This window comes from Pleurodeles waltl, chromosome 9 (assembly GCF_031143425.1).
Source record: "Pleurodeles waltl isolate 20211129_DDA chromosome 9, aPleWal1.hap1.20221129, whole genome shotgun sequence".
Lineage (NCBI taxonomy): Eukaryota > Metazoa > Chordata > Amphibia > Caudata > Salamandridae > Pleurodeles > Pleurodeles waltl.
The window spans coordinates 1,046,247,314-1,046,273,204 of NC_090448.1; the positions used below are offsets into that span (position 1 = coordinate 1,046,247,314).

At 47.8% G+C, this 25,891-nt stretch overlaps 1 protein-coding gene across 2 annotated transcripts in view; it reads left to right on the forward strand.

The window, feature by feature from the left end:
* The window catches only part of NID2 (nidogen 2), a 449,243-nt gene that overhangs the window by 373,218 nt on the left and 50,134 nt on the right, over positions 1 to 25,891 (forward strand). For both annotated transcript variants that reach the window (XM_069208632.1, XM_069208633.1), the window contains one exon: positions 20,096 to 20,219. In XM_069208632.1, the coding sequence (XP_069064733.1) occupies positions 20,096 to 20,219 (124 nt within the window). The remainder of the gene's footprint in view (positions 1 to 20,095; positions 20,220 to 25,891) is intronic.

Consider the following 25,891-nt stretch of genomic DNA (forward strand, 5'->3'; position numbering starts at 1 on the left):
ATTTGTATGTGATTAATGTGCCCTTCAGGGGCTATTGATTGATTGATTGTCTTTCAGTATACCTTAATTGATTCTGTTCGTGCAGGAAAAATTGACTTTTCTAGACCTCCCTTTAAGTAGCGAGAGAGGCGGTATGTTGGATGGAGAGATGCATTAAAACCTTTGATCACTCCATAACGTATTAATCTGGCATTAAATGTGGAAGTTAGTGTCGTGCCGAATTCTTAAATCCTAGTTTTCGTGGGCACAATCTGTGTTTATGACTGTAAATAATTATATCCTTCACTTCTGGAATAAAAACAATCACCCTTTGTTTTCCAATCGATGGGGTTACCACGCTATGATTGAAACTACTGATTTGTCTTTCCTTTAAGGTTACTTATGATTGTCTGATCTTCAGGGAGTAAAAAGCTCTAACGATTTGTCTGTCTTACATACATCTAATGGTGCTGCAGCTGATATGTCGACTGAGATGGTATTATTTCATAGACTTTGAAGCTTCTAGGCGTGAGTCAGGCTATTTCCAGATTAAATTCTGTATTAGGCATTATACAATTTTGGACAAACGTATACAATTATGACTTTCATTGCCTGTCTGGTGTCTGGCAATATTCATATTTTGAATGAGTTGAGCAGTGTTCGTGTTTGAGTAACAGTCTCTTCTCTGTGTTGTACAAAATTGTGCTCTGACTTTCTTGAAGGCCTTTTGGTGTCTGCTGTATAAACTGCCCAGTAAGAATTTATTTAACTTTCTCTGCACTCTTTTATTTAGATATTCTAATTCTGGTGTGTTTTCCCCAGTGAGGACTTAGGTGTTTCAACATGACTTTCTCGTTTATGTCTATGCGTGAATCGCTGTAGTGTAATGTGGTTGTTTTTTCCAGTCCTGAGTGGCTGCTGTGATGTGCATTCTTAAAAGGGTCTGGATTATCAGCATTGATGCTTGTTTGTTGGGGAGTCGTTTTTTTTCTGAACCCTCGTACAAACAGGACTTGGAAAATGTTCCTTATCCTAATTGTGTAACAGGTTTTACAATAATAACCCTTAATTGGATGAGCCCACAAAGGATATGAGTACGGGAAGTAGTATTACAGGAGTTCTCTTTTGCTTACTCTTGAACACCTTTGTGAACTGGCTCTGAAACATCCAACTCCCTATTAGTAAAAGTGCAAAGAGGGTGTAAGGAAATGCCTCCTTGGCATGGTTACCCCCTGACTTTTTGCCTTTGCTGATGCCAAGTTAAGATTTGAAAGTGTGCTGGGACCCTGCTAACCAGGCCACAGCACCAGTGTTCTTTCCCTAAACTGTACCTTTGTCTCCACAATTGGCACAACCCTGGCACCCAGGTAAGTCCTTGTAACTGGTACCCCTGGTACCAAGGGCCCTGATGCCAGGGAAGGTCTCTAAGGGCTGCAGCATGTCTTATGCCACCCAGGGGGCCCCTCACTCAGCACATACACACTGCTTGCCAGCTTGTGTGCTGGTGGGGAGAAAATGACTAAGTCGACATGGCACTCCCCTCGGAGTGCCATGCCAACCCCACACTGCTTGTGGCATAGGTAAGTCACCCCCTAGCAGGCCTTACAGCCCTAAGGCAGGGTGCACTATGCCACAGGTGATGGCATATGTGCATGAGCACTATGCCCCTACAGTGTCTAAGCAAAACCTTAGACATTGTAAGTGCAGGGTAGCCATAAGAGTATATGGTCTGGGAGTCTGTCAAACACGAACTTCACAGCACCATAATGGCTACACTAAAAACTGAGAAGTTTGGTATCAAACTTCTCAGCATAATAACTGTACACGGATACCAGTGTGCACTTTATTCGAAAAATACACCCAGAGGGCATCTTAGAGATGCCCCTTGAAAACATACCTGAATCCAGTGTGGGCTGACTAGTTTTTGCCAGCCTGCCACACACCAGACATGTTGCTGGCCACATGGGGAGAGTGCCTTTGTCACTCTGTGGCCAGGAACAAAGCCTGTATTGGGTGGTGGTGCTTCTCACCTCCTCAAAGGCTCACCCCCTTTGTTACAGTGCCACAGGGCATCCCAGCTAGTAGAGATGCCCGCCCCTCCGGCCACTGCCCCCACTTTTGGCGGCAAGGCTGGAGGAGATAATGAGAAAAACAAGGAGCAGTCACCCCCCAGTCAGGACAGCCCCTAAGGTGTCCTGAGCTGAGGTGACTCTTACTTTTAGAAATCCTCCATCTTGTAGAAGGAGGATTCCCCCCAATAGGATTAGGGATGTGCCCCCTCCCCACAGGGAGAAGGCACAAAGAGGGTGTACCACCCTCAGGGCCAGTAGCCATTGGCTACTGCCCTCCCAGACCTAAACACACCCCTAAATTGCGTATTTAGGGGCTCCCAGGACCGAGGAAGATAGATTCCTGCAACCTAAAGAAGAAGGACTGCTGACCTGAAGCCCTGCAGTGAAGACGGAGACGACAACTGATTTGGCCTCAGCCCCTCCGGCCTGTCTCCCTACTTCGAAGAAAACTGCAACAGTGACGCATCCAACAGGGTCCAGCGACCTCTGAAGCCTCAGAGGACTACCCTGCATCTAAAGGACCAAGAAACTCCAGAGAACAGCGGCCCTGTTCAAGAAACTAAAAGTTGCTTCTTTGTTGCAAAGAGTTACAAAGACCACACGTTTCCCGCAGGAAGCGTGAGACTTTCCACTCTGCACCTGACGCCCCGGCTCGACCTGCGGAAAACTAACACTACACGGAGGTCTCCCCGGCGACTGCAAGCCCGTGAGTAGCCAGAGTTGACACCCCCTGAGCCCCCACAGTGACGCCTGCAGAGGAAATCCAGAGGGTCCCCCTGACCGCGACTGCCTGCTTCAAGGAATCCGACGCCTGCAAACCACACTGCATTCGCAGGCCCCAGGACCTGAAGGAACCGAACTCCAGTGCAGGAGTGACCCTCTGCCTAGCCCAGGTGGTGGCTACCCCGTGGAGCCCCCCCTGTGCCTGTCTGCATCGTTGAAGAGACCCCCGGGTCTCCCCATTGATTCCTATTAGAAACCCGACGCCTGTTTGTACACTGCACCCGGCCACCCCTGTGCCGCTGAGGGTGTACTTTCTGTGCCTGCTTGTGTCTCCCACCAGTGCCCTACAAACCCCCCCTGGTCTGCCCTCCGAAGACATGGTGTAAGGAAATGCCTCCTTGGCATGGTTACCCCCTGACTTTTTGCCTATGCTGATGCTATGTTTTGAATTGAAAGTGTGCTGAGGCCTGCTAACCAGGCCCCAGCACCAGTGTTCTTTCCCTAACCTGTACTTTTGATTCCACAATTGGCACACCCTGGCATCCAGATAAGTCCCTTGTAACTGGTACCTCTGGTACCAAGGGCCCTGATGCCAGGGAAGGTCTCTAAGGGCTGCAGCATGTATTATGCCACCCTAGAGACCCCTCACTCAGCACAGACACACTGCTTACAAGCCTGTGCGTGCTAGTGAGAACCAAAATGAGTAAGTTGACATGGCACTCCCCTCAGGGTGCCATGCCAGCCTCTCACTGCCTATGCAGTATAGGTAAGACACCCCTCTAGCAGGCCTTACAGCCCTAAGGCAGGGTGCACTATACCATAGGTGAGGGTACCAGTGCATGAGCACTATACCCCTACAGTGTCTAAGCAAAACCTTAGACATTGTAAGTGCAGGGTAGCCATAAGAGTATATGGTCTGGGAGTCTGTTTTACACGAACTCCACAGCACCATAATGGCTACACTGAAAACTGGGAAGTTTGGTATCAAACTTCTCAGCACAATAAATGCACATTGATGCCAGTGTACATTTTATTGTAAAATACACCACAGAGGGCACCTTAGAGGTGCCCCCTGAAACTTAACCGACTATCTGTGTAGGCTGACTGGTTCCAGCAGCCTGCCACACTAGAGACATGTTGCTGGCCCCATGGGGAGAGTGCCTTTGTCACTCTGAGGCCAGTAACCAAGCCTGCACTGGGTGGAGATGCTAACACCTCCCCCAGGCAGGAGCTGTAACACCTGGCGGTGAGCCTCAAAGGCTCACCCCTTTGTCACAGCCCAGCAGGACACTCCAGCTAGTGGAGTTGCCCGCCCCCTCCGGCCACGGCCCCCACTTTTGGCGGCAAGGCTGGAGGAAACAAAGAAAGCAACAAGGAGGAGTTACTGACCAGTCAGGACAGCCCCTAAGGTGTCCTGAGCTGAAGTAACTCTAACTTTTAGAAATCCTGCATCTTGCAGATGGAGGATTCCCCCAATAGGATTAGGGATGTGACCCCCTCCCCTTGGGAGGGGGCACAAAGAGGGTGTACCCACCCTCAGGGCTAGTAGCCATTGGCTACTAACCCCCCCAGACCTAAACACGCCCTTAAATTTAGTATTTAAGGGCTCTCCCTGAACCTAGAAACTAGATTCCTGCAACTACAAGAAGGACTGCAAAGCTGAAAACCCCTGCAGAGGAAGACCAGAAGACAACAACTGCCTTGGCCCCAGAACTCACCGGCCTGTCTCCTGCCTTCCAAAGAACCCTGCTCCAGCGACGCTTTCCAAGGGACCAGCGACCTCTGAATCCTCTGAGGACTGCCCCGCTTCGAAGAAGACAAGAAACTCCCGAGGACAGCGGCACTGCTCCAAAAGAACTGCAACTTTGTTACAAGGAGCAGATTTAAAGACCCCTGCAACTCCCCGCAAGAAGCGTGAGACTTGCAACACTGCACCCGGCGACCCCGACTGGTGGAGAACAAACAGCTCAGGGAGGACCCTCCGGCGACTCTACGACTGTGAGTAACCAAAGTTGTCCCCCCTGAGCCCCCACAGCGACGCCTGCAGAGGGAATCCCCAGGCTCCCCCTGACCGTGACTGTCTGAACTCCATTTCCCGACGCCTGGAAAAGACCCTGCACCCGCAGCCCCCAGCGCCTAAAGAAACGGAACTTCTGTGCAGGAGTGACCCCCAGGAGGCCCTCTCCCTTGCCTAGGTGGTGGTTACCCAGAGGAGCCCCCCCCCTTGCCTGCCTGCACCGCTGAAGAGACCTCTTGGTCTCCCATTGAAACCTGAAGGAAACCCGACGCTTGTTCCCACACTGCACCCGGCCGCCCCCGCGCTGCTGAGGGTGTACTTTCTGTGCTAACTTGTGTCCCCCCCAGTGCCCTACAAAACCCCCCTGGTCTGCCCTCCGAAGACGCAGGTACTTACCTGCAAGCAGACTGGAACCGGGGCACCCCCTTCTCTCCATTGAAGCCTATGTGTTTTGGGCACCTCTTTGACCTTTGCACCTGACCGGCCCTGAGCTGCTGGTGTGATAACTTTGGGGTTGCTCTGAACCCCCAACGGTGGGCTACCTTGGACCAAAAACTGAAACCTGTAAGTGACTTACTTACCTGTTAAAACTAACAATAACTTACCTCCCCCAGGAACTGTGAAAATTGCTCTCTGTCCACTTTTAAAACAGCTTATTGTGTTTTATGTGAAAAGTATACATGCTAAAGTAATGATTCAAAGTTCCTAGAGTACTTACCTGCAATACCTTTCAAATGAGCTATTACATGTAAAATTTGAACCTGTGGTTCTTAAAATAAACTAAGAAAATATATTTTTCTATAACAAAACCTATTGGCTGGATTTGTCTCTGAGTGTGTGTACCTCATTTATTGTCTATGTGTATGTACAACAAATGCTTAACACTACTCCTTGGATAAGCCTACTGCTCGACCACACTACCACAAAATAGAGCATTAGTATTATCTCTTTTTACCACTATTTTACCTCTAAGGGGAACCCTTGGACTCTGTGCATGCTATTCCTTACTTTGAAATAGCACATACAGAGCCAACTTCCTACACATGGGTACTTACCTGCTGGCAGATTGGAACCGGGGCACCCCTATTTCCATTGAAGTCTAGGTGTGTTGGGCACCACTTTGACCTCTGCACCTGACCGGCCCTGAGCTGCTGGTGTGGTAACTTTGGGGTTGCCTTGAACCCTCAACAGTGGGCTACCTTGGACCCAACTTTGAACCCTGTAAGTGTTTTACTTACCTGTGAACTTAACATTTACTTACCTCCCCCAGGAACTGTTGATTTTCGCACTGTGTCTACTTTTAAAATAGCTTATTGCCATTTTTGTCAAAACTGTACATGCTATTGTGATTATTCAAAGTTCATAGAATACCCGAGTGAAATACCTTTCATTTAAAGTATTGTTTGTAAATCTTGAACCTGTGGTTCTTAAAATAAACTAAGAAAATATATGTTTCTATGTAAAAACCTATTGGCCAGGAGTAAGTCTTTGAGTGTGTGTTCCTCATTTATTGCCTGTGTGTGTACAGCAAATGCTTAACACTACCCCTTTGATAAGCCTACTGCTCGACCACACTGCCACAAAATAGAGCATTAGAATTATCTCTTTTTGCCACTATCTTTTCTCTAAGGGGAACCCTTGGACTCTGTGCACACTATTTTTTACTTTGAAATAGTATATACAGAGCCAACTTCCCACTGATGAGGGTAAATCCAATTTTGTTTATACTATGGAGCCAGTACACGGAGATACGCAAAGAGTACTAAAAGAGTCCAAAAGGAGTACTACTTTATATATGCCAAAATCCTTTTGAGGTTAGGCCCAAAAATGTAGCTCTTTGTGATTCCAGTGCAGGTGTCTCACAGATCTACTGCAAAGGTGTAGGAAGTTGGCTCTGTATGCAGTATTTCAAAGTAAGGAATAGTATGCACAGAGTCCACGGGTTCCCCTTAGAGGTAAGATAGTGGCAAAAAGAGATAATTCTAATGCTCTATTTTGTGGTAGTGTGGTCGAGCAGTAGGCTTATCAAAGGAGTAGTGTTAAGCATTTGTTGCACACACACAGGCAATAAATGAGGAACACACACTCAGACAATTCCAGGCCAATAGGTTTTTGTATAGAAAAATATTTTTTCTTAGTTTATTTTAAGAACCACAGGTTCAAATTTTACATGTAATACTTTAAATGAAAGGTATTGCAGGTAGGTACTGTAGGAACTTTAAATAATCAAAATAGCATATACAGTCTTCACATAAATCATGTATAGCTATTTTAAAACTAGACACTGTGCAATTTTCCACAGTTCCTGGGGGGAGTAAGAGTTTGTTAGTTTTTGCAGGTAAGTAAACCACCTACGGGGTTCAAGTTTGGGTCCAAGGTAGCCCACCGTTGGGGGTTCAGAGCAACCCCAAAGTTACCACACCAGCAGCTCAGGGCCGGTCAGGTGCAGAGGTCAAATTGGTGCCCAAAACGCATAGGCTTCAATGGAGAAGGGGGTGCCCCGGTTCCAGTCTGCCAGCAGGTAAGTACCCGCGTCTTCGGAGGGCAGACCAGGGGTGTTTTGTAGGGCACCGGGGGGGGACACAAATAAGCCCAGAGAGTACACCCTCAGCAGCACGGGGGCGGCCGGGTGGAGTGTGCAAACACGCGCCGGGTTTTCAATAGAAAGCAATGGGAGACCAAGGGGTCTCTTCAGCGATGCAGGCAAGGGAGGGGGGGTGCTCCTCGGGGTAGGCACCACCTGGGCAAGGGAGAGGGCCTCCTGGGGTTCACTCCTGCACTGGAGTTCGGATCCTCCAGGTCCTGGGGGCTGCGGGTGCAGAGTCTTTTCCAGGAGTCAGGATCTGAGGAACAGGCAGTCGCGGTCAGGGGGAGCCTCGGGATTCCCTCTGCAGGCGTCGCTGTGGGGCCTCAGGGGGGGCAAATCTGGCTAATCACGGTCTCGCAGTCGCCGGGGAGTCCTCCCTGAAGTGTTTGTTCTCCACAAGTCGAGCTGGGGGCGTCGGGTGCACAGTAGCAAGTCTCACGCTTCCGGCGGGAAACGCAGGTTGTTTTAAAGTTGCTCCTTTGTAACAAAGTTGCAGTCTTGGATGAACAGAGCCGCTGTCCTCGGGAGTTCTTGGTCCTTCTAGAGCAGGGCAGTCCTCTGAGGATTCAGAGGTCGCTGGTCCCTGGGGAAATCGTCGCTGGAGCAATGTCTTTAGAAGGGGGGAGACAGGCCGGTAGAGCTGGAGCCAAAGCAGTTGGTGTCTTCATCTTCTCTGCAGGGTTTTTCAGCTTAGCAGTCCTCTTCTTCTTAGGTTGCAGAACTCTGAGTTCCTAGGTTCTCGGGAGCCCTTAAATACTGAATTTAAGGGCGTGTTTAGGTCTGGGGGGTTAGTAGCCAATGGCTACTAGCCCGGAGGGTGGGTACACCCTCTTTGTGCCTCCTCCCTGAGGGGAGGGGGGCACATCCCTAATCCTATTGGAGGAATCCTCCATCTGCAAGATGGAGGTTTTCTAAAAGTCAGAGTCATCTCAGCTCAGGACACCTTAGGGGCTGTCCTGACTGGCCAGTGACTCCTCCTTGTTTTTCTCATTATCTCCTCTGGACTTGCCGCCAAAAGTGGGGGCAGTGTCCAGGGGGCGGGCATCTCCACTAGCTGGAGTGCCCTGGGGCATTGTAACAGGAAGCCTGAGCCTTTGAGTCTCACTGCTAGGTGTTACAGTTCCTGCAGGGGGGAGGTGTGAAGCACTTCCACTCAGAGCAGGCTTTTGTTTCTGTCCTCAGAGAGCACAAAGGCCCTCACCACATGGGGTCAGAAACTCGTCTCTCGGCAGCAGGCTGGCACAGACCAGTCAGTCCTGCACTGAAAATTTGGATAAAATACAGGGGGCATCTCTAAGATGCACTCTGTGTGCATTTTTTAATAAATCCAACACTGGCATCAGTGTGGGTTTATTATTCTGAGAAGTTTGATACTAAACTTCCCAGTATTCAGTATAGCCATTATGGAGCTGTGGAGTTCGTTTTTGACAGACTCCCAGACCATATACTCATATGGCTACCCTGCACTTACAATGTCTAAGGTTTTGTTTAGACACTGTAGAGGCATAGTGCTCATGCACCTATGCCCTCACCTGTGGTATAGTGCACCCTGCCTTAGGGCTGTAAGGCATGCTAGAGGGGTGACTTACCTATGCCACAGGCAGTGTGAGGTTGGCATGGCACCCTGAGGGGAGTGCCATGTCGACTTAGTCATTTTCTCCCCACCAGCACACACAAGCTGGCAAGCAGTGTGTCTGTGTTGAGTGAGGGGTCCCTAAGGTGGCATAAGACATGCTGCAGCCCTTAGAGACCTTCCCTGGCATCAGGGCCCTTGGTACCAGGGGTACCAGTTACAAGGGACTTACCTGGGTGCCAGGGTTGTGCCAATTGTGGAGACAACGGTACATTAGCAGGGTCCCAGCACGCTTCACAGTCAAGTCAGCATCAGTATCAGGCAAAAAGTGGGGGGTAACTGCAACAGGGAGCCATTTCTTTACAAAAGGCCTTTGTCCCAGTCTGTTAATTGCTACATTGTTTGTTGATTTGATGTACTGTGGACAAGTCTTTCTGAGTGGGCTGACTTTTCATATGACTCAGTAAGAAATCAACCTAAATAAACACAGAAATGGCTTCATTGCTCAAGCTTGAGTAGTGTTAGAGCAGGCAAAAAGCTAACTTGCAGGGTTACTTGGATATCCATGCACCTTTCCAGCTTCATGTGAGGATTCATTCCCATTACAACTGACCAAATGGAGATTCTGTGATGATGCAACATGTTTGATTTTATGAAATATGTAAGGCAGTCAGTAGAATCACCAAACACAAATGCATGTTACACAAGTCTGACAACTGAAGCTCATCTTTGCAACTTCTTAAGAATGTCCATAAAACATCATTGCAGATGATTGCTGTTGCCATCCTTACATTATTCCATGCTTGATAGTCCATTTCCCCCCACCCCACCACAAAAAAGAGGAACACTCTAAGAGTGTTATCCTTACCTCCATCATTTGGTTCACTTTATTAGGAAGATCTCTGCTTCCTCCCTTGAATCACTCATGATTTTGCAGCATGAATCCTTATCTGGATTCACATGCTGTGCATTATTTCGCCATCTAGTGGTTGGGTACTGAACTGTCTCTTTTTCCCCTTTTTTTTTTTTTTTAATTTTTTTTTTCCTTCTTCTTGGGCGTCGTCGACCACCATTTGGTGCTTGGTCCATCCCAATTTGTGATGTCAGACTGCATCCCAGAAGTTCCTCTGCGTGGTGCCATCTCCAGATTCCTTTATTTCTGCCGTTTGGTCCAGAAGCAAATGGAGGAGCTCAGAAGTTTATTTTTTCATTTTTGGAACAACATTGAAGAGTCCCGAAAATAGGTGACATTTTTGGAAGAAATCACCGAACGAGAGACTGAAGGAGACCAGTAGAGAGAAGGGGACCTTCGCTCTCTTACACCGGTGGGTCCCCCCCCATCTTCCCGCACCCCTGGAATTTGCACATGGCTGGAGAATGAAGCTAGGTAGGGGTCATGGGAAACACCCCCTTTAAATTGTGCCCAAACTGGCATCACAAATTCGCACACCACAATCTCCACAAAGTTTGTAACCTTTGTCTGCCCAGAGACCACAGGGTGAGGACTGTGAGGCCTGAGCCACATTTGTGCGGAGGACTCTCAGGGTGCGCCAAAAGCAGAGAGGAACGCCACGCAGCAATGTACAGCCAGAAATGACCAGAGTCTCTGAAGGACCTGGGCCTTTCCAGCAACGATGAAGAGCAGGTCGGAGGCGCAGAATCAGCCCATGGAGGTTTGGACATAGAAATCCTATAGGGGGATGCTGAGAAAAAAACATGAAGCAAAGAAAGCGATGAAGGACCAGAGAAGGTAGAAGACTGCCAAACATCTAAGATGCTAAGATTCCTGAGAAAAAGTAGCCCAAGGCAGCTCCGACTTCAAGAAAACGCCTATCCGAGGGTCAGCAGTGAGCAAAAGATGATACCGATGAAGGCAGACTGTCGAAATTGGCAAAAGCCAGCACAGCTCAGGGAGGCCCTGAAAGCAACCCTGAGACCATTGGAGGAAGAACCACCTACTCCAAAAAAGAGAACATCTTCGATAGAGGACATGGAAAGGGCCTTGGAGGTAGAGAAGAAAAGTCAGCGGTATGAGGCGGTAATGGCAGCACTCCTTCAACGCAAGAAGGAGTTTAACGATGCACTAAAGGATTTCAGGATTCTAAGTAAGCCCCCCATGACCAAAGACATGGCAGAGGAAGAGGCTGCTTTAGAGGCCCCGGCGACACCAGAACCCTATGAAGAGGAGGAATTCTACGACCCCTCAAGGGGAAGAGGCAGCAGGGGGCTTCTGAGAATGAATGGAATGACCTTGACACAGAGAGCCCAGAAGAGGAGGTCAACAAGTACCCCTCAAGACCTTGGCCTCCTGACAACATTACACTATACAGTAGCCTGATAAAGAGGGCAGCTGAAAACTATGATGTGCCTCTAGAGGAAGAGAAGAGAGACTCTTGTTTTCTCCTAGAAACTCCTATGCCATCAAGCAAGCGTCTGTATCTCTCACCGTTACCCAGCATACTGGACCAAGGTAAGGAGTCAAAGAACTTGCTTCAACAAAAGGTGTCACACCAGGGGTACAAAAGAAGTATAAACCTTCAAAGGATCACAAGTACATCCAGGGGAACAAAGTGACAGACTCTATCATTGTCACAACCACCAGAAGGAGTAATGCACACACATCCACAGGCCCTTATCCTGAGAAAGAAAGAAAGAGACTGGACATGGTAGGGACGAAGTTGGAAAGAGAGGCTGCAATGCAGTGGCGTATAACTCCATGTAGGAAGTTGGCTCTGTATGCACTATTTCAAAGTAAGGAATAGTATGCACAGGGTCCAAGGCTTCCCCTTAGAGGTAAGATAGTGGCAAAAATAGATAATTATAATGCTCTATTTTGTGGTAGTGTGGTCGAGCAGTAGGCTTATCAAAGGAGTAGTGTTAAGCATTTGTTGTACATACACAAGCAATAAATGAGGAACACACACTCAGAGACAATTCCAGGCCAATAGGTTTTTGTATAGAAAAATATCTTTTCTTAGTTTATTTTAAGAACCACAGGTTCAAGATTTACATGTAATACTTCAAATGAAAGGTATTGCAGGTAGGTACTTTAGGAACTTTGAATTAGCAAAATAGCATATACAGTTTTCACATAAATCACATATAGCTATTTTAAAACTAGACACAGTGCAATTTTCAACAGTTCCTGGGGGGAGTAAGAGTTTGTTAGTTTTTGCAGGTAAGTAAACCACCTACAGGGTTCAAGTTTGGGTCCAAGGTAGCCCACCGTTGGGGGTTCAGAGCAACCCCAAAGTTACCACACCAGCAGCTCAGGGCCGGTCAGGTGCAGAGGTCAAAGTGGTGCCCAAAACGTATAGGCTTCAATGGAGAAGGGGGTGCCCCGGTTCCAGTCTGCCAGCAGGTAAGTACCCGCGTCTTCGGAGGGCAGACCAGAGGGGTTTTGTAGGGCACCGGGGGGAACACAAGTCCACACAGAAAGTACACCCTCAGCGGCACGGGGGCGGCCGGGTGCAGTGTGCAAACAAGCATCGGGTTTGTAATTGAAAGCAATGGGAGACCAAGGGGTCTCTTCAGCGATGCAGGCAGGCAAGGGGGTGCTCCTCTGGGTAGCCACCACCTGGGCAAGGGAGAGGGCCACCTGGGGGTTGCTCCTGCACTGGAGGTCGGATCCTTCAAGTCCTGGGGGCTGCGGGTGCAGTGTCCCTACCAGGGGTCGGGTTCTTAGAAGCAGGCAGTCGCGGTGAGGGGGAGCCTCTGGATTCCCTCTGCAGGCGTCACTGTGGGAGTTCAGGGGGGGCAACTCTGGCTACTCACGGTCTCGCAGTCACCGGGGAGTCCTCCCTGAAGTGTTTGTACTCCACAAGTCGAGCCGGGGGCGTCGGGTGCAGAGTGTCAAGTCTCACGCTTCCGGCGGGAAACGCAAGTTGTTTCAAAGTTGCTTCTTTGTTGCAAAGTTGCAGTCTTTGGTGAACAGAGCTGCTGTCCTCGGGAGTTCTTGGTCCTTCTAGATGCAGGGCAGTCCTCTGAGGCTTCAGAGGTCGCTGGTACCTGTGGAAAGCGTCGCTGGAGCAGTGTCTTTAGAAGTGGGGAGACAGGCCGGTAGAGCTGTGGCCAAAGCAGTTGGTGTCTCCGTCTTCTCTGCAGGGTTTTTCAGCTTAGCAGTCCTCTTCTTCTTAGGTTGCAGGAATCTGATTTCCTAGGTTCTGGGGAGCCCCTAAATACTGAATTTAGGGGTGTGTTTAAGTCTGGGGGGTTAGTAGCCAATGGGTACTAGCCCTGAGGGTGGCTACACCCTCTTTGTGCCTCCTCCCTGAGAGGAGGGGGCACATCCCTAATCCTATTGGGGGAATCCTCCATCTGCAAGATGGAGGATTTCTAAAGGTTAGTCACCTCAGCTTAGGACACCTTAGGGGCTTTCCTGACTGGCGAGTGGTGACTCCTTGTTTTTCTCATTATCTCCTCCGGCCTTGCCGCCAAAAGTGGGGCCGTGGCCGGAGGGGGCGGGCAACTCCAATAGCTGGAGTGCCCTGGGGTGCTGTAACAAAGGGAATGAGCCTTTGAGGCTCACCACCAGGTGTTACAGTTGCTGCAGGGGGAGGTGTGAAGCACCACCACCCAGTACAGGCTTTGTTACTAGCCACAGAGTGACAAAGGCACTCTCCCCATGTGGCCAGCAACATGTCTGGTGTGTGGCAGGCTGCTAAAACTAGTCAGCCTACACGGATAGTCGGTTAAGGTTTCAGGGGGCACCTCTAAGGTGCCCTCTAGGGTGTATGTCACAATAAAATGTACACTGTCATCAGTGTGCATTTATTGTGCTGAGAAGTTTGATACCAAACATCACAGTTTTCAGTGTAGCCATTATGGTGCTGTGGAGTTCTTGCATGACAGACTCCCAGACCATATACTCTTATGGCTACCCTGCACTTACAATGTCTAAGGTTTTGCTTAGACACTGTAGGGGCACAGTGCTCATGCACTTGTGCCTTCAACTATGGTATAGTGCACCCTGCCTTAAGGCTGTAAGGCCTGCTAGTGGGGTGACTTATCTATACTTCATAGGCAGTGTGAGGTTGGCATGGCACCCTGAGGGGAGTGCCATGTCGACTTAGTTGTTTTGTCCTCACTAGCACACACAAGCTGGCAAGCAGTGTGTCTGTGCTGAGTGAGGGGTCCCCAGGGTGGCATAAGACATGCTGCAGCCCTTAGAGACCTTCCCTGGCATCAGGGCCCTTGGTACTAGGGGTACCAGTTACAAGGGGCTTACCTGGATGCCAGGGTGTGCCAATTGTGGAAACAAAAGTACAGGTTAGGGAAAGAACACTGGTGCTGGGGCCTGGTTAGCAGGCCTCATCACACTTTCAAATCAAAACTTAGCATCAGCAAAGGCAAAAAGTCAGGGGGTAACCATGCCAAGGAGGCATTTCCTTACACTCCAACACTCTTCTCAACCGATAGGTCCATCAACAGCAGGACGAGAATGAGGAGCTAATGAAGAATCTCACGGAGGATGATTAAAAAAAGGGCAAAAGCAATCATCCAAGAAGGAAAGAATATAGCCAACACTTGTCTAAAATCAGCACTGGATGTGGGCGATGCAGAGAGCAGACAAATGTGTACAGGCACAACTCTTAGGAGACATGCTTGGCTCAGGATTTCAGGCTTCAAGCCAGAGGTTCAGGCCTCCATTATAAACAAATGTTTTACTGGAATTGCTTTGTTTGGTCAAGAGGTAGACAATTCCTTACAACAAATTAAAAAGGACAAAGAGACGGCAAAGACAAGGGAACTCTTCAATAGAGAGGTACTTTCAGAAGGGTTGTAAATACACTCAGAAGGCCCACAGGAAGGGGATATTTTTCAACAGGACAGCAGCAGCAAACAGGCCCAGAGCGGTACACACCAGACTAGTCAACAAGCCCGATATTAACAGTGGCAACATCCTGCAGCGCAGCCCTTTTGTGGTAGAGGGAGAGAAGAAACAAACCTCCAGGGGAGGAGGAAACTCCAAGTGACTCAGAAATAGCCTTGGGACCACACACAACACCAGTAGAAGGGAGCATAGTACAATACCCACACGAATTGGCAAAGATCATCACAGACAATTGGGTTTTAAACGTGGTATGCCACAGCTACTGAATAGAACTCACAATCCCTCCACCACCAAACCCACCAAATAGGAAAAGGTATCGGGAAACAGAACTGGTTCAGCTAAGGAAGGAAGTAAAATAAATCCTGCAAAAACAGGCAATAGAAAGGGTGCCAACAAAGAAGTTGTACAAGGGAAACTACTCATCCTAATTCCTGGTGCCAAAACATGACTTTATGCTAAGGTCAATCTTGGACCTCAGATTCATAAACAAATCCTTTCACACAGAACACTACAAAATGACACTACTACCAGAGGTAATACTGTTTCTACAGAAGAGGCATTACATGACAACCATAGACTTAAAGGATGTCTACTTACACATACCCATGAATCAGGAACACAGAAAGTACCTCCGATTCATACTCAAAGGTACACTATCAATACAAGGTCTTTCCCTTTGGGTTAAAATCTGCACCAAGGGTTTTTACAAAATGCCTGGCAACAGTTGCAGCATTCCTAAGGAGAAAGGGTATTCACGTCTACCCTTCCCCTGGATGACTCGCTAATGAAGGCAAATACAAAGGAGAAATGTCAAAAGGACATTCAAACAGTGATCACAACCATACAAAAGCTATGGTTCTCCATAAACCACAAGAACTCATACCCACAACCAGAACTAGAAAATATTTTCCTAGGAGCAAGACTGGATGCAAAGAAAGCATGAACACATCCTACTCAGAAGAGAGAACAGGCAATCATAGAGCAAACTCGCCTTTACCAGAGAGGGCAATCCCTCACAGTAAAAACAGTCATGAAACCGATGGGTATGATGCCATCTTCATTCCTCTCATAAACCATGCAAAACGTCACATGCGCCCATTCCAAGAATGAATATGCAACAATTGGTCACAAGCCACCGGGAGTTAGGAGGGTCTAGTGGTTGTGCAATGCTGGGCATCCAAAGACATAACCCAGGGGAGACCTTTCAAGACAACAACTCCATTGTAGACCATTACAAGATACGCGTCTCAAAAGTGACGGAGCGCGCACACAGGCATCTTGAGAATTCAAGGCCACTGAAACAACACATTCAATAAAGCACATCACCTTCCTAGAGATTAAGACAATGCTACAAGCCCTGAAAGCCTTTCAAACACAAGTGACAGGGAAAACCATACTGATCCAGACAGACAATACAACAATGTTTTACTTGAACTAACAAGAACAAACAAGAGGGCACAAAGCTATTCTCCCTAAGCAAACTAGCCCAAGACATATGGAAATATGTGATAACACAAAATACCAACTTACAGACAATTCACCTGCCAGGGAAGGACAACATAAAGGCACAGACTGAGCAGACAGGAAAGCAGCTCACATGATGGGGAAATAAAACTTGAAAGCCTAGAAAAGATCTTCACGCTATGGGGCACACCAACAATTGACCTGTTCACGACAGCAGATAACAGGAAATGCCAACTCTTCGCCTCCAGATTTCAACACTACCAATCAGAATGGAATGCCCTGTCACTACATTGGTCAGGGAGATATGCCTAAACATTTTCACTGATTTTCCCCAACACCAAGGGTACTAGAGAAGGCCAGACAACAGGGGATGGATCTCATTCTAATAGCCTCACAGTAGGGCAGACAGACCTGGTACTCAAACCTACTCAGACTGTCCAAAGGACAGATGATTAAAAGACCAGGAGTCACAGTGGAGTCCAGGGAGAGTAGGAGCTACTACCCACCCAGCTGTACTTGCAGGAGTTGGTCAACGGTGACGAAGATCAGGTCAAGCTGGAGCCGGAGAAGAGTGCCTGAGGGATGCAGAAGACGTCCCATGCTGGAATGAAGACTGCAGATGGGTGTTGGTGCAGTAACTCCACCAACAAGCCTTGGCAAAGGCAAATGTGCGGTTAGTGGGAAAGTGGTGGTGGCGGGGACCAGGAAAACCCAGGAGGGGAAGTTAGAGAGGACCCTCGGCGACAGAGAGCCCACAGGAGTGAAGGCAGCACCCACAGGAGTCCCACAGGACGGGGACACAGAAGTTGCAGAAAGAGCCCATGCAGCACTACAGAAAGGGACCCCACACCACAGGAGAACCACGCAGAGGGCTGTATGTCACAGGAATGAGTGTTAAGGGCTGGAGCTGCATGTAGCCTGAGGTTCCCTTGGAGGAGATGCAAACCATCCTTGGTAGCTGCAAGAGATGTGGTGCACAGGGGTACTGTCCTGCGTGGGAAGGCAAGGGCTTACCTCCACCTAAGTTGAAGAGCTGGCACAGAGAGGACCGAGAGGACTACTCCGGACCACCACCTGTGATGCAGAATCCATGCAGCTCAGGATGAGAGGATATCCATGCAGCCGGTTGTCATTGCAGTAGGTGCCTGTGGATGTAGGAGAGTGACTCCTTCACTTCTTTCTTCCTGTGAAGATTGAAGGCTTGCCCCCTTCAGAGGATGCACATCCGGGGAAATGTTGCAGAAGCTGAAAGGACCTGTGGGAACAATGTTGCAAGAAGAGTCTTCGTGGATGCAGATTGTCGGTCCCTGGAGGGTCCACCTGCGGTTCCAGTGGCTAGAAATCAAAGTACAGGTTGCAAAGGAGTCCTTCTGGAATCTTGGAAGCTGAATCTGAGGACCCCCCCAAGAGAGAGACCCTAAATAGCCCTGAAAGGGGGATTGGTCACATAGCCAGGTGACCACCTGTCAGGAGGGGGCTCTGACATCACCTACCTGGCCTGGTCACTCATGTGCTCACACAGGTCCCTGCCTACCTTGAATTCAAGATGTCAGAACCCTAAAGGAGCTCTGAGCACCACCCCTGGGGTGGTGATGGACAGGGAGTGGTCACTTCCCTCTCCATTGTCCAGTTTCATGCCAGAGCAGGGACTGGTGGTCCCTAACCGGTGTAGACTGGTTTACGTTAAGAGGGCACCAAATTTGCCCTTAAAAGCATACCAGTGGCTTGGGGAGGCTACCCCTCCCAAGCCATGTAACACCTATCTCCAAAGGGAGAGGGTGATACCCCCCTATCCAAGGGAAATCCTTTGTTCTGCCCTGCTTGGCTTGAGCTGTTCAAGCAGCAGGAGGGCAGAAACCTGTCTGAGGGTTGGCAGCAGCTTGGACTACCTGAAAAACCCTGGAAGACTGGTAGGAGCAATGATAAGGGTCCTCTAAGGATCCTCCGGAGTGCATGAAATTATACTTCCCATACCGGCAACAGTATTGGGGTATGATTCTGACATGTTTGATACCAAACATGCCTAGGCTTGGAGTTACCATTATGTAGCTGGACATAGGTAGTGTCCTATGTCCAGTACATGTGTAAAATGGTGTCCCTGCACTCACGAAGTCCATGAAAATGGCACTGGAGTTCGTGGGGGCACTTCTGCTAGTGCAGAGGTGCCCTCATACACAGGTACTTGCACCCTGCCCTCTGGGCTAGGAGGGCCTGCCATTGGGGTGACTTATAGTGACCTGATTAAGTGACCTAGCGTGAAAAAGGGTGCATGCACCCTTTTCACATAAACTTCAATGGCAGGCCTGCAGAACACTTTGAATTGGCTCCCCATGGGTGGCATAAATACATGCTGCTGCCCATGGGGATCCCCTGGTATCCCAATGCCCTGGGTACCTATGTACCTTTTACTAGGGACTTACATGGGGGCACCAGTATGCCAAATCTGGTGTGAAAATGGTACAAGTTACCAAGTTAGAACGAGAGAGCCTAATTACTGGGGTCCAGGTTAGCAGGATCCCAGTGAACACAGTCACACACTGACAACAGGCAGAAAATGGGGATAACTATGCCAAAAAAGAGGGTACTTTCTTGCAGGGGAGGCCCTAATCTACTACCTACAAGAGACCAAACCATTTCACAAAGGGAACCAACTGTTAGTTTCATATGCCAAATCCAGCAAGGGGTCACCCATCACACAAAGAACAATTGCACAATGGATTGTGGAAACAATACAAATATGCTACACCTCAGCAGGAAAATCTCTACCCTATCATCTTAAAGCACACCCAACAAGAAGGAAGGGCGCAACCCTAACACTCATGGCAAATGTGCCCATAGACCCTATCTGCTCAGCAGCAACATGGGCATCCCCCCACACATTCACCAAGCATTGTGGGGACATACAAATGCATAGGGAAGCTCAGGTCAGACAGAAGGTATTACAGCACTTGTTTACGAGCTCGTCATTTTACCCCACCCAACCCAAGGAAGGGGAAACCACTACATAATCTAATGCACAGAATGTGAATCAAGGGAAGGACTCATGCTGCAAAATGAAATGATTACTTGCCAGTAGGAGTAGTTTTGCAGCCAGAAGAACTTTTTTGGATTAACATGCAACGCACCCACATCCTCAGAAAAGAGAATAAAACAAACCAGTGGGAAATAGGTCATATATAAGAATAAACTGTTCTTAAAAAAAAAAAAAAAGAAGAAGAAAGAGAGTAAAACAGAAAGAAAAAAGAATCTGAAGATGGCTACCATGCACAGGAACTTCGAGGGTATTGTTTGACATCACACAAGGGACAGGCCAAGCACCAAATGCTGGTTGACGACACCCAAGAAATAAAAAAGAAAATAGGGAAATAGATTCCGGACCCAACCATTAGATGGCGGAATAATGCACAGCATGCGAATCAAGAAAACTCCTAAGGCTGCAAAACTACGCCTACGGGTAAGTAACCATTTTGTTACAGCACTACTTCAGAATTGATGAACATTACATATTCAGGAGAGAAGCCCTCAGTGTGTGTAGAGTGGCAGGGCCAGTGGCACTCTGTATGGGAGGGTGTGGTGAGATGATGGTGAGTCAAGTCTAACGATTTCAGTTTGTGCCATAATTCTGCTTATTTTTAGTTCTTCTTTCAGGAATAATTGTGTTATCATCTGCCTATGTTTACTTTTAGCACATGTTCTTTTTTTTATTTATACAAACAATTATTAAAATGTTTCCACTGAATTTGTGATAAAAAAATAGCTATGCTGGAAGGGAGGCTTTAGGAGGTGTTTAAGAAACCATTTTCTGTCCATCTGTTCAGCGTAGCTTTTTTTTTTTTTTCCTTAAAAGGAACAAAGAATTTGGAGTGTATGTTACCAAATGGAACAGGAAGAAGACGTGTGATAAGTAACCTGAACTATCCTTTCAGTATTGTTTGTTACGCAACTCACGTTTATCACACCGACTGGAGACGGTAGGTTTCATTAATGGTGTTGTGCTGCTTCTCCACTTATTAAACTGTCAACAAGTTAATGCACTCTCTGTTAATATCACATTAATAAACAGTTTTCAAAGTAAAAACATCTAGTAGATATTAGGCGCTTTCAGGCTGAGGGAAGTATTTTGCTCAGACTTGATAGGATCGGTCAAGCTTGCCTTTTCTGTTAACAGAGCAAGGTAAGTTATGTTGCACTGGCCTACAACAGGAAGTTTGTTTTTGCAACGTTCAGTAATCTGGAAAGTGAAATATAATTGAGGCTCCCTTTAATCAGTTTTTACCATTTTGTTACAAAAAACTACAGATGGGGACAACAATATATTTCCAAGTCTGTGTTTCTTTTACAAAATAGAACAATATGGTGACTTTCTCTGTTATGAGTACCAGGGAAGTATAGACTGGCTGCATAGAAAAGTAAACCATCTTTGGCAAAGCCAATAGGTCTAGGCTTTGAAAACGTTTATCAGTGCTTTTTCAGATGACATTGCAGCCAATTTGAAATGCATTTTATTAGATCTTAAGAAACCCCAATCAAAGATGGCTGTTTCAGAAGTGTGAGCATCTCCAGCAGCCATCTTTGAATATATATATTTTTTAAATTTAACAAAAGGCATGGAAGATTGCCCAACATGCATGTGTGTGCACACCTGGGCAGCCATCTTGGAATGATTAAATAAAGAAAAATAAATCAAAATGGCCGCCTTCCAATAGCATGCAAGAAACTACTCAAAGCATTAAGGGGTTGGTTTGGCAAGCAACTGTTTAGTTCAAGAAGGGAGTTCAGTAAAAAGAGGGGGATGTGTGAAGAATGAGGAGGGAGAGACAGGAAGAATGAGTCTCCCATGTGCACTGCAGTGCAACCTCTGCAGTAGAAGTATTTTCAATCAAAACACTGAAACTGCAATGCTCCTCGGTAAGGACAAATGCAGGAATAGGGAGGAAAGCCATCAAATTAGGAGAATGCAAGTGAGATGGATAATAAAATCATCCAGCCACAAAAAGGGGGCTGATCCAAACCTCGCTCTAAATATATGTAACAATTTGGAAACAATAGGTCTTAGTTGACCAACTAAACAATAGACAACTAAAGTTGTCTGATGGAGAGACATACATAGATGAGATCTCTTTAAAATTCTGCAGATGTGCATGTTTGTGCTACAGTTCAAATGCTTATATGTGTATCATTGTACTATATAATTGAGGATTATCAATTAAGTGTATATTTATTGGTTCAATAGATTGTATACAAGCCAAACGCAACTTTAGTTTTCCACATAACCCCAAATATATAAGGAAAAATACTCAGAAGTGCAAACAATAAATATAGATAAATGTAAAACTTATGGATCCCTTAAAACTATAAGCACTTATTTTAATCTTGTAAAGCTCCGCAATTGCTTTATTGAAAATTAGAAATGCCCTTTAATGTAATTGAATCCAGATCAGTTTTCTAGTTTGTGGATACAGAATGCCAGGGGAGCCAAGAAAAAGGCTATTCTCCGCAACTGAAAGTGGAAATTTTGTTTCAGTCTAGAAGATTGAGCTAAAGATTTTATGAACTTGGTGATGGAGAATGTCCCTCTAGCCATTAGAAATAGCAAGATGTGGTACAATGAATTGGATTCATATGGCTCATTGGTCACGTGTTTAGTTTTGAATTCATATCTCATGTTTTCATGGGTACTTCATAATAATTTAAACTGTTTATTTTAATGAGAGCCATGTTCCTTAATACATCCCCTTTATTATGTTATTTGATGGCTAATATTGATTTATTTACATCAAAAGTACAATACGAATTTTAAATTACAACAACAAAAAAAGTTAGAATTGAACCTTAAAATTTATACTGCAAGGTAAGGATATAATTTAACACTGTGTCTGCCGCCTAGTATTTAATATTATATACAATGCAAATATGTAGTTATTGATGTTGCATAAAAGGGGTGATATAAATACCTATATTTTTGCTCCATGAATCTTTTTTGGATTCACATGCTGTGCATTATTCCACCATCTAGTGGTTGGGTCTGAAATTCTCCAAATGTTTGTGGTCCTTCTACTATCTTTTGGGGGTATTTTTTGTTTTATTTCTTTGGTTGGGTGTCAACGGATTCCCCATTTGGTGCTTCCTGTGATGTCGTACGCCCTCCCCGGAAGCTCGCACTTTGTTGGCCATCTTCAGATTCTTATTTGCTTGACTGAAGACTCTCCAACTCGAGAAAGAAAATGTTTTGTGAGAAAGTTAGTGAGAAGTTCGGCAAAATTTTAAATCCTAATTGGAGAAGAACACTGATGGAGAGGTGCCGGAGGAGCAGTAAAAAAGGAAAGAAATTATTTTCTTTGATGTATTTCATGAATGCCCATACAGGGAATGCCCTTAGTGGCCTAATGGATAAGACTCAATTCCCGTTGTGCCTGAATTGCCACCACAAATTTGTGCAGAATGACCAACACCCGGTCTGCAACCTCTCAATGCCTATTGACCATCAGAGCGATGCCTGCACTGTGTTCACGTCGAAGACGCTGAGGACCATAGAGAAGCAAAGAAGGGTGCATTACACCATGCAGGTACAGAAGATGACTCCATACCTGAGAGACCGGGGTCTGCCGAGTGACGAGGATGAAACTGTCGCTGTAGGTGCCAAGGGTGAAATATTGGACACCAACCGAGTACTGTTGAAACTCAGGCAGCCAAGAAGGACAGGACACCACAGGTAAGAGAGACCCCGACCCCGAAAAAAGTGCCATAGCCTTGACAATTGCACCCAGGGGCGTCAAAGGGAGCATTGTCATCGAAACACTTGTCGACTGAAGTCAGGCCCCGAGAAAGAGAAGCCTTCGGATTCCTCGAATGAGGTAAATCTCCAGAAAAGACAGTCATTGAAAGATGCTCGAGGAAACACAGCTTCAAAGTAAAAAAAAGATAGGTCTTGAGACAAACACTGAAGCTCAATGATTGATACGTCTTTGAAGGCATCTTCTCTGTTAAAGAGAAAAGCAATTGCGAGCCTCAATTGCAAAGAACTTTCGGCGTAAATCAATAAGAAAAAGAGTTGCATTGTGACCAAAATGGCCACCTTACTACAAAAGGAAAAAGACTTCCACAAATCCTTAAGGTGATTTCAAATTCCACCTAAAACCTCGACACCAAAAGATCAAGGTAAAAAGGATGTTGAGGCAATCAAACCTCCTTTAACACCAGAGCCACAAGAGGAGGAGGAAAAACGCCACTACAAAAAGAAGGAGCAAGAAGGAGGCATGTTCCAGGGCTCAGAAGAATCCGAGTATACAGAGTCTGTGGCAGGGCTCGGAGGCTGATTAACCCCTTCTGTGCCCAGGACGTAATGGTTACGTCCTGAGGCACAGTGCTCTCGACCCCTCCCTGTGATGTCAGCGCGCGATCGCGCGCTGATTGTCACAAGGCCTCCTCAGTGCGATCGGAAGAGAAATTGTAAGGAAATGCCTCCTTGGCATGGTTGCCCCCTGACTTTTTGCCTTTGCTGATGCTATGTTTACAATTGAAAGTGTGCTGAGGCCTGCTAACCAGGCCCCAGCACCAGTGTTCTTTCCCTAACCTGTACTTTTATATCCACAATTGGCAGACCCTGGCATCCAGATAAGTCCCTTGTAACTGGTACTTCTAGTACCAAGGGCCCTGATGCCAAGGAAGGTCTCTAAGGGCTGCAGCATGTCTTATGCCACCCTGGAGACCTCTCACTCAGCACAGACACACTGCTTGCCAGCTTGTGTGTGCTAGTGAGGACAAAACGAGTAAGTCGACATGGCACTCCCCTCAGGGTGCCATGCCAGCCTCTCACTGCCTATGCAGTATAGGTAAGACACCCCTCTAGCAGGCCTTACAGCCCTAAGGCAGGGTGCACTATACCATAGGTGAGGGTACCAGTGCATGAGCATGGTACCCCTACAGTGTCTAAACAAAACCTTAGACATTGTAAGTGCAGGGTAGCCATAAGAGTATATGGTCTGGGAGTCTGTCAAACACGAACTCCACAGCTCCATAATGGCTACACTGAAAACTGGGAAGTTTGGTATCAAACTTCTCAGCACAATAAATGCCCACTGATGCCAGTGTACATTTTATTGTAAAATACACCCCAGAGGGCACCTTAGAGGTGCCCCCTGAAACTTAACCGACTATCTGTGTAGGCTGACTAGTTTTAGCAGCCTGCCACAAACCGAGACATGTTGCTGGCCCCATGGGGAGAGTGCCTTTGTCACTCTGAGGCCAGTAACAAAGCCTGCACTGGGTGGAGATGCTAACACCTCCCCCAGGCAGGAATTGTCACACCTGGCGGTGAGCCTCAAAGGCTCACCTCCTTTGTGCCAACCCAGCAGGACACTCCAGCTAGTGGAGTTGCCCGCCCCCTCCGGCCCGGCCCCCACTTTTGGCGGCAAGGCCGGAGAAAATAATGAGAATAACAAGGAGGAGTCACTGGCCAGTCAGGACAGCCCCTAAGGTGTCCTGAGCTGAGGTGACTCTAACTTTTAGAAATCCTCCATCTTGCAGATGGAGGATTCCCCCAATAGGGTTAGGATTGTGACCCCCTCCCCTTGGGAGGAGGCACAAAGAGGGTGTACCCACCCTCAGGGCTAGTAGCCATTGGCTACTAACCCCCCAGACCTAAACACGCCCTTAAATTTAGTATTTAAGGGCTACCCTGAACCCTAGAAAATTAGATTCCTGCAACTACAAGAAGAAGGACTGCCCAGCTGAAAACCCCTGCAGCGGAAGACCAGAAGACGACAACTGCCTTGGCTCCAGAAACTCACCGGCCTGTCTCCTGCCTTCCAAAGATCCTGCTCCAGCGACGCCTTCCAAAGGGACCAGCGACCTCGACATCCTCTGAGGACTGCCCCTGCTTCGAAAAGACAAGAAACTCCCGAGGACAGCGGACCTGCTCCAAGAAAAGCTGCAACTTTGTTTCCAGCAGCTTTAAAGAACCCTGCAAGCTCCCCGCAAGAAGCGTGAGACTTGCAACACTGCACCCGGCGACCCCGACTCGGCTGGTGGCGATCCAACACCTCAGGAGGGACCCCAGGACTACTCTGATACTGTGAGTACCAAAACCTGTCCCCCCTGAGCCCCCACAGCGCCGCCTGCAGAGGGAAACCCGAGGCTTCCCCTGACCGCGACTCTTTGAACCTAAAGTCCCGACGCCCGGGAGAGACCCTGCACCCGCAGCCCCCAGGACCTGAAGGACCGGACTTTCACTGGAGAAGTGACCCCCAGGAGTCCCTCTCCCTTGCCCAAGTGGAGGTTTCCCCGAGGAATCCCCCCCTTGCCTGCCTGCAGCGCTGAAGAGATCCCGAGATCCCTCATAGACTAACATTGCGAACCCGACGCTTGTTTCTACACTGCACCCGGCCGCCCCCGCGCCGCTGAGGGTGAAATTTCTGTGTGGACTTGTGTCCCCCCCGGTGCCCTACAAAACCCCCCCTGGTCTGCCCTCCGAAGACGCGGGTACTTACCTGCAAGCAGACCGGAACCGGGGCACCCCCTTCTCTCCATTCTAGCCTATGCGTTTTGGGCACCACTTTGAACTCTGCACCTGACCGGCCCTGAGCTGCTGGTGTGGTGACTTTGGGGTGGCTCTGAACCCCCAACGGTGGGCTACCTTGGACCA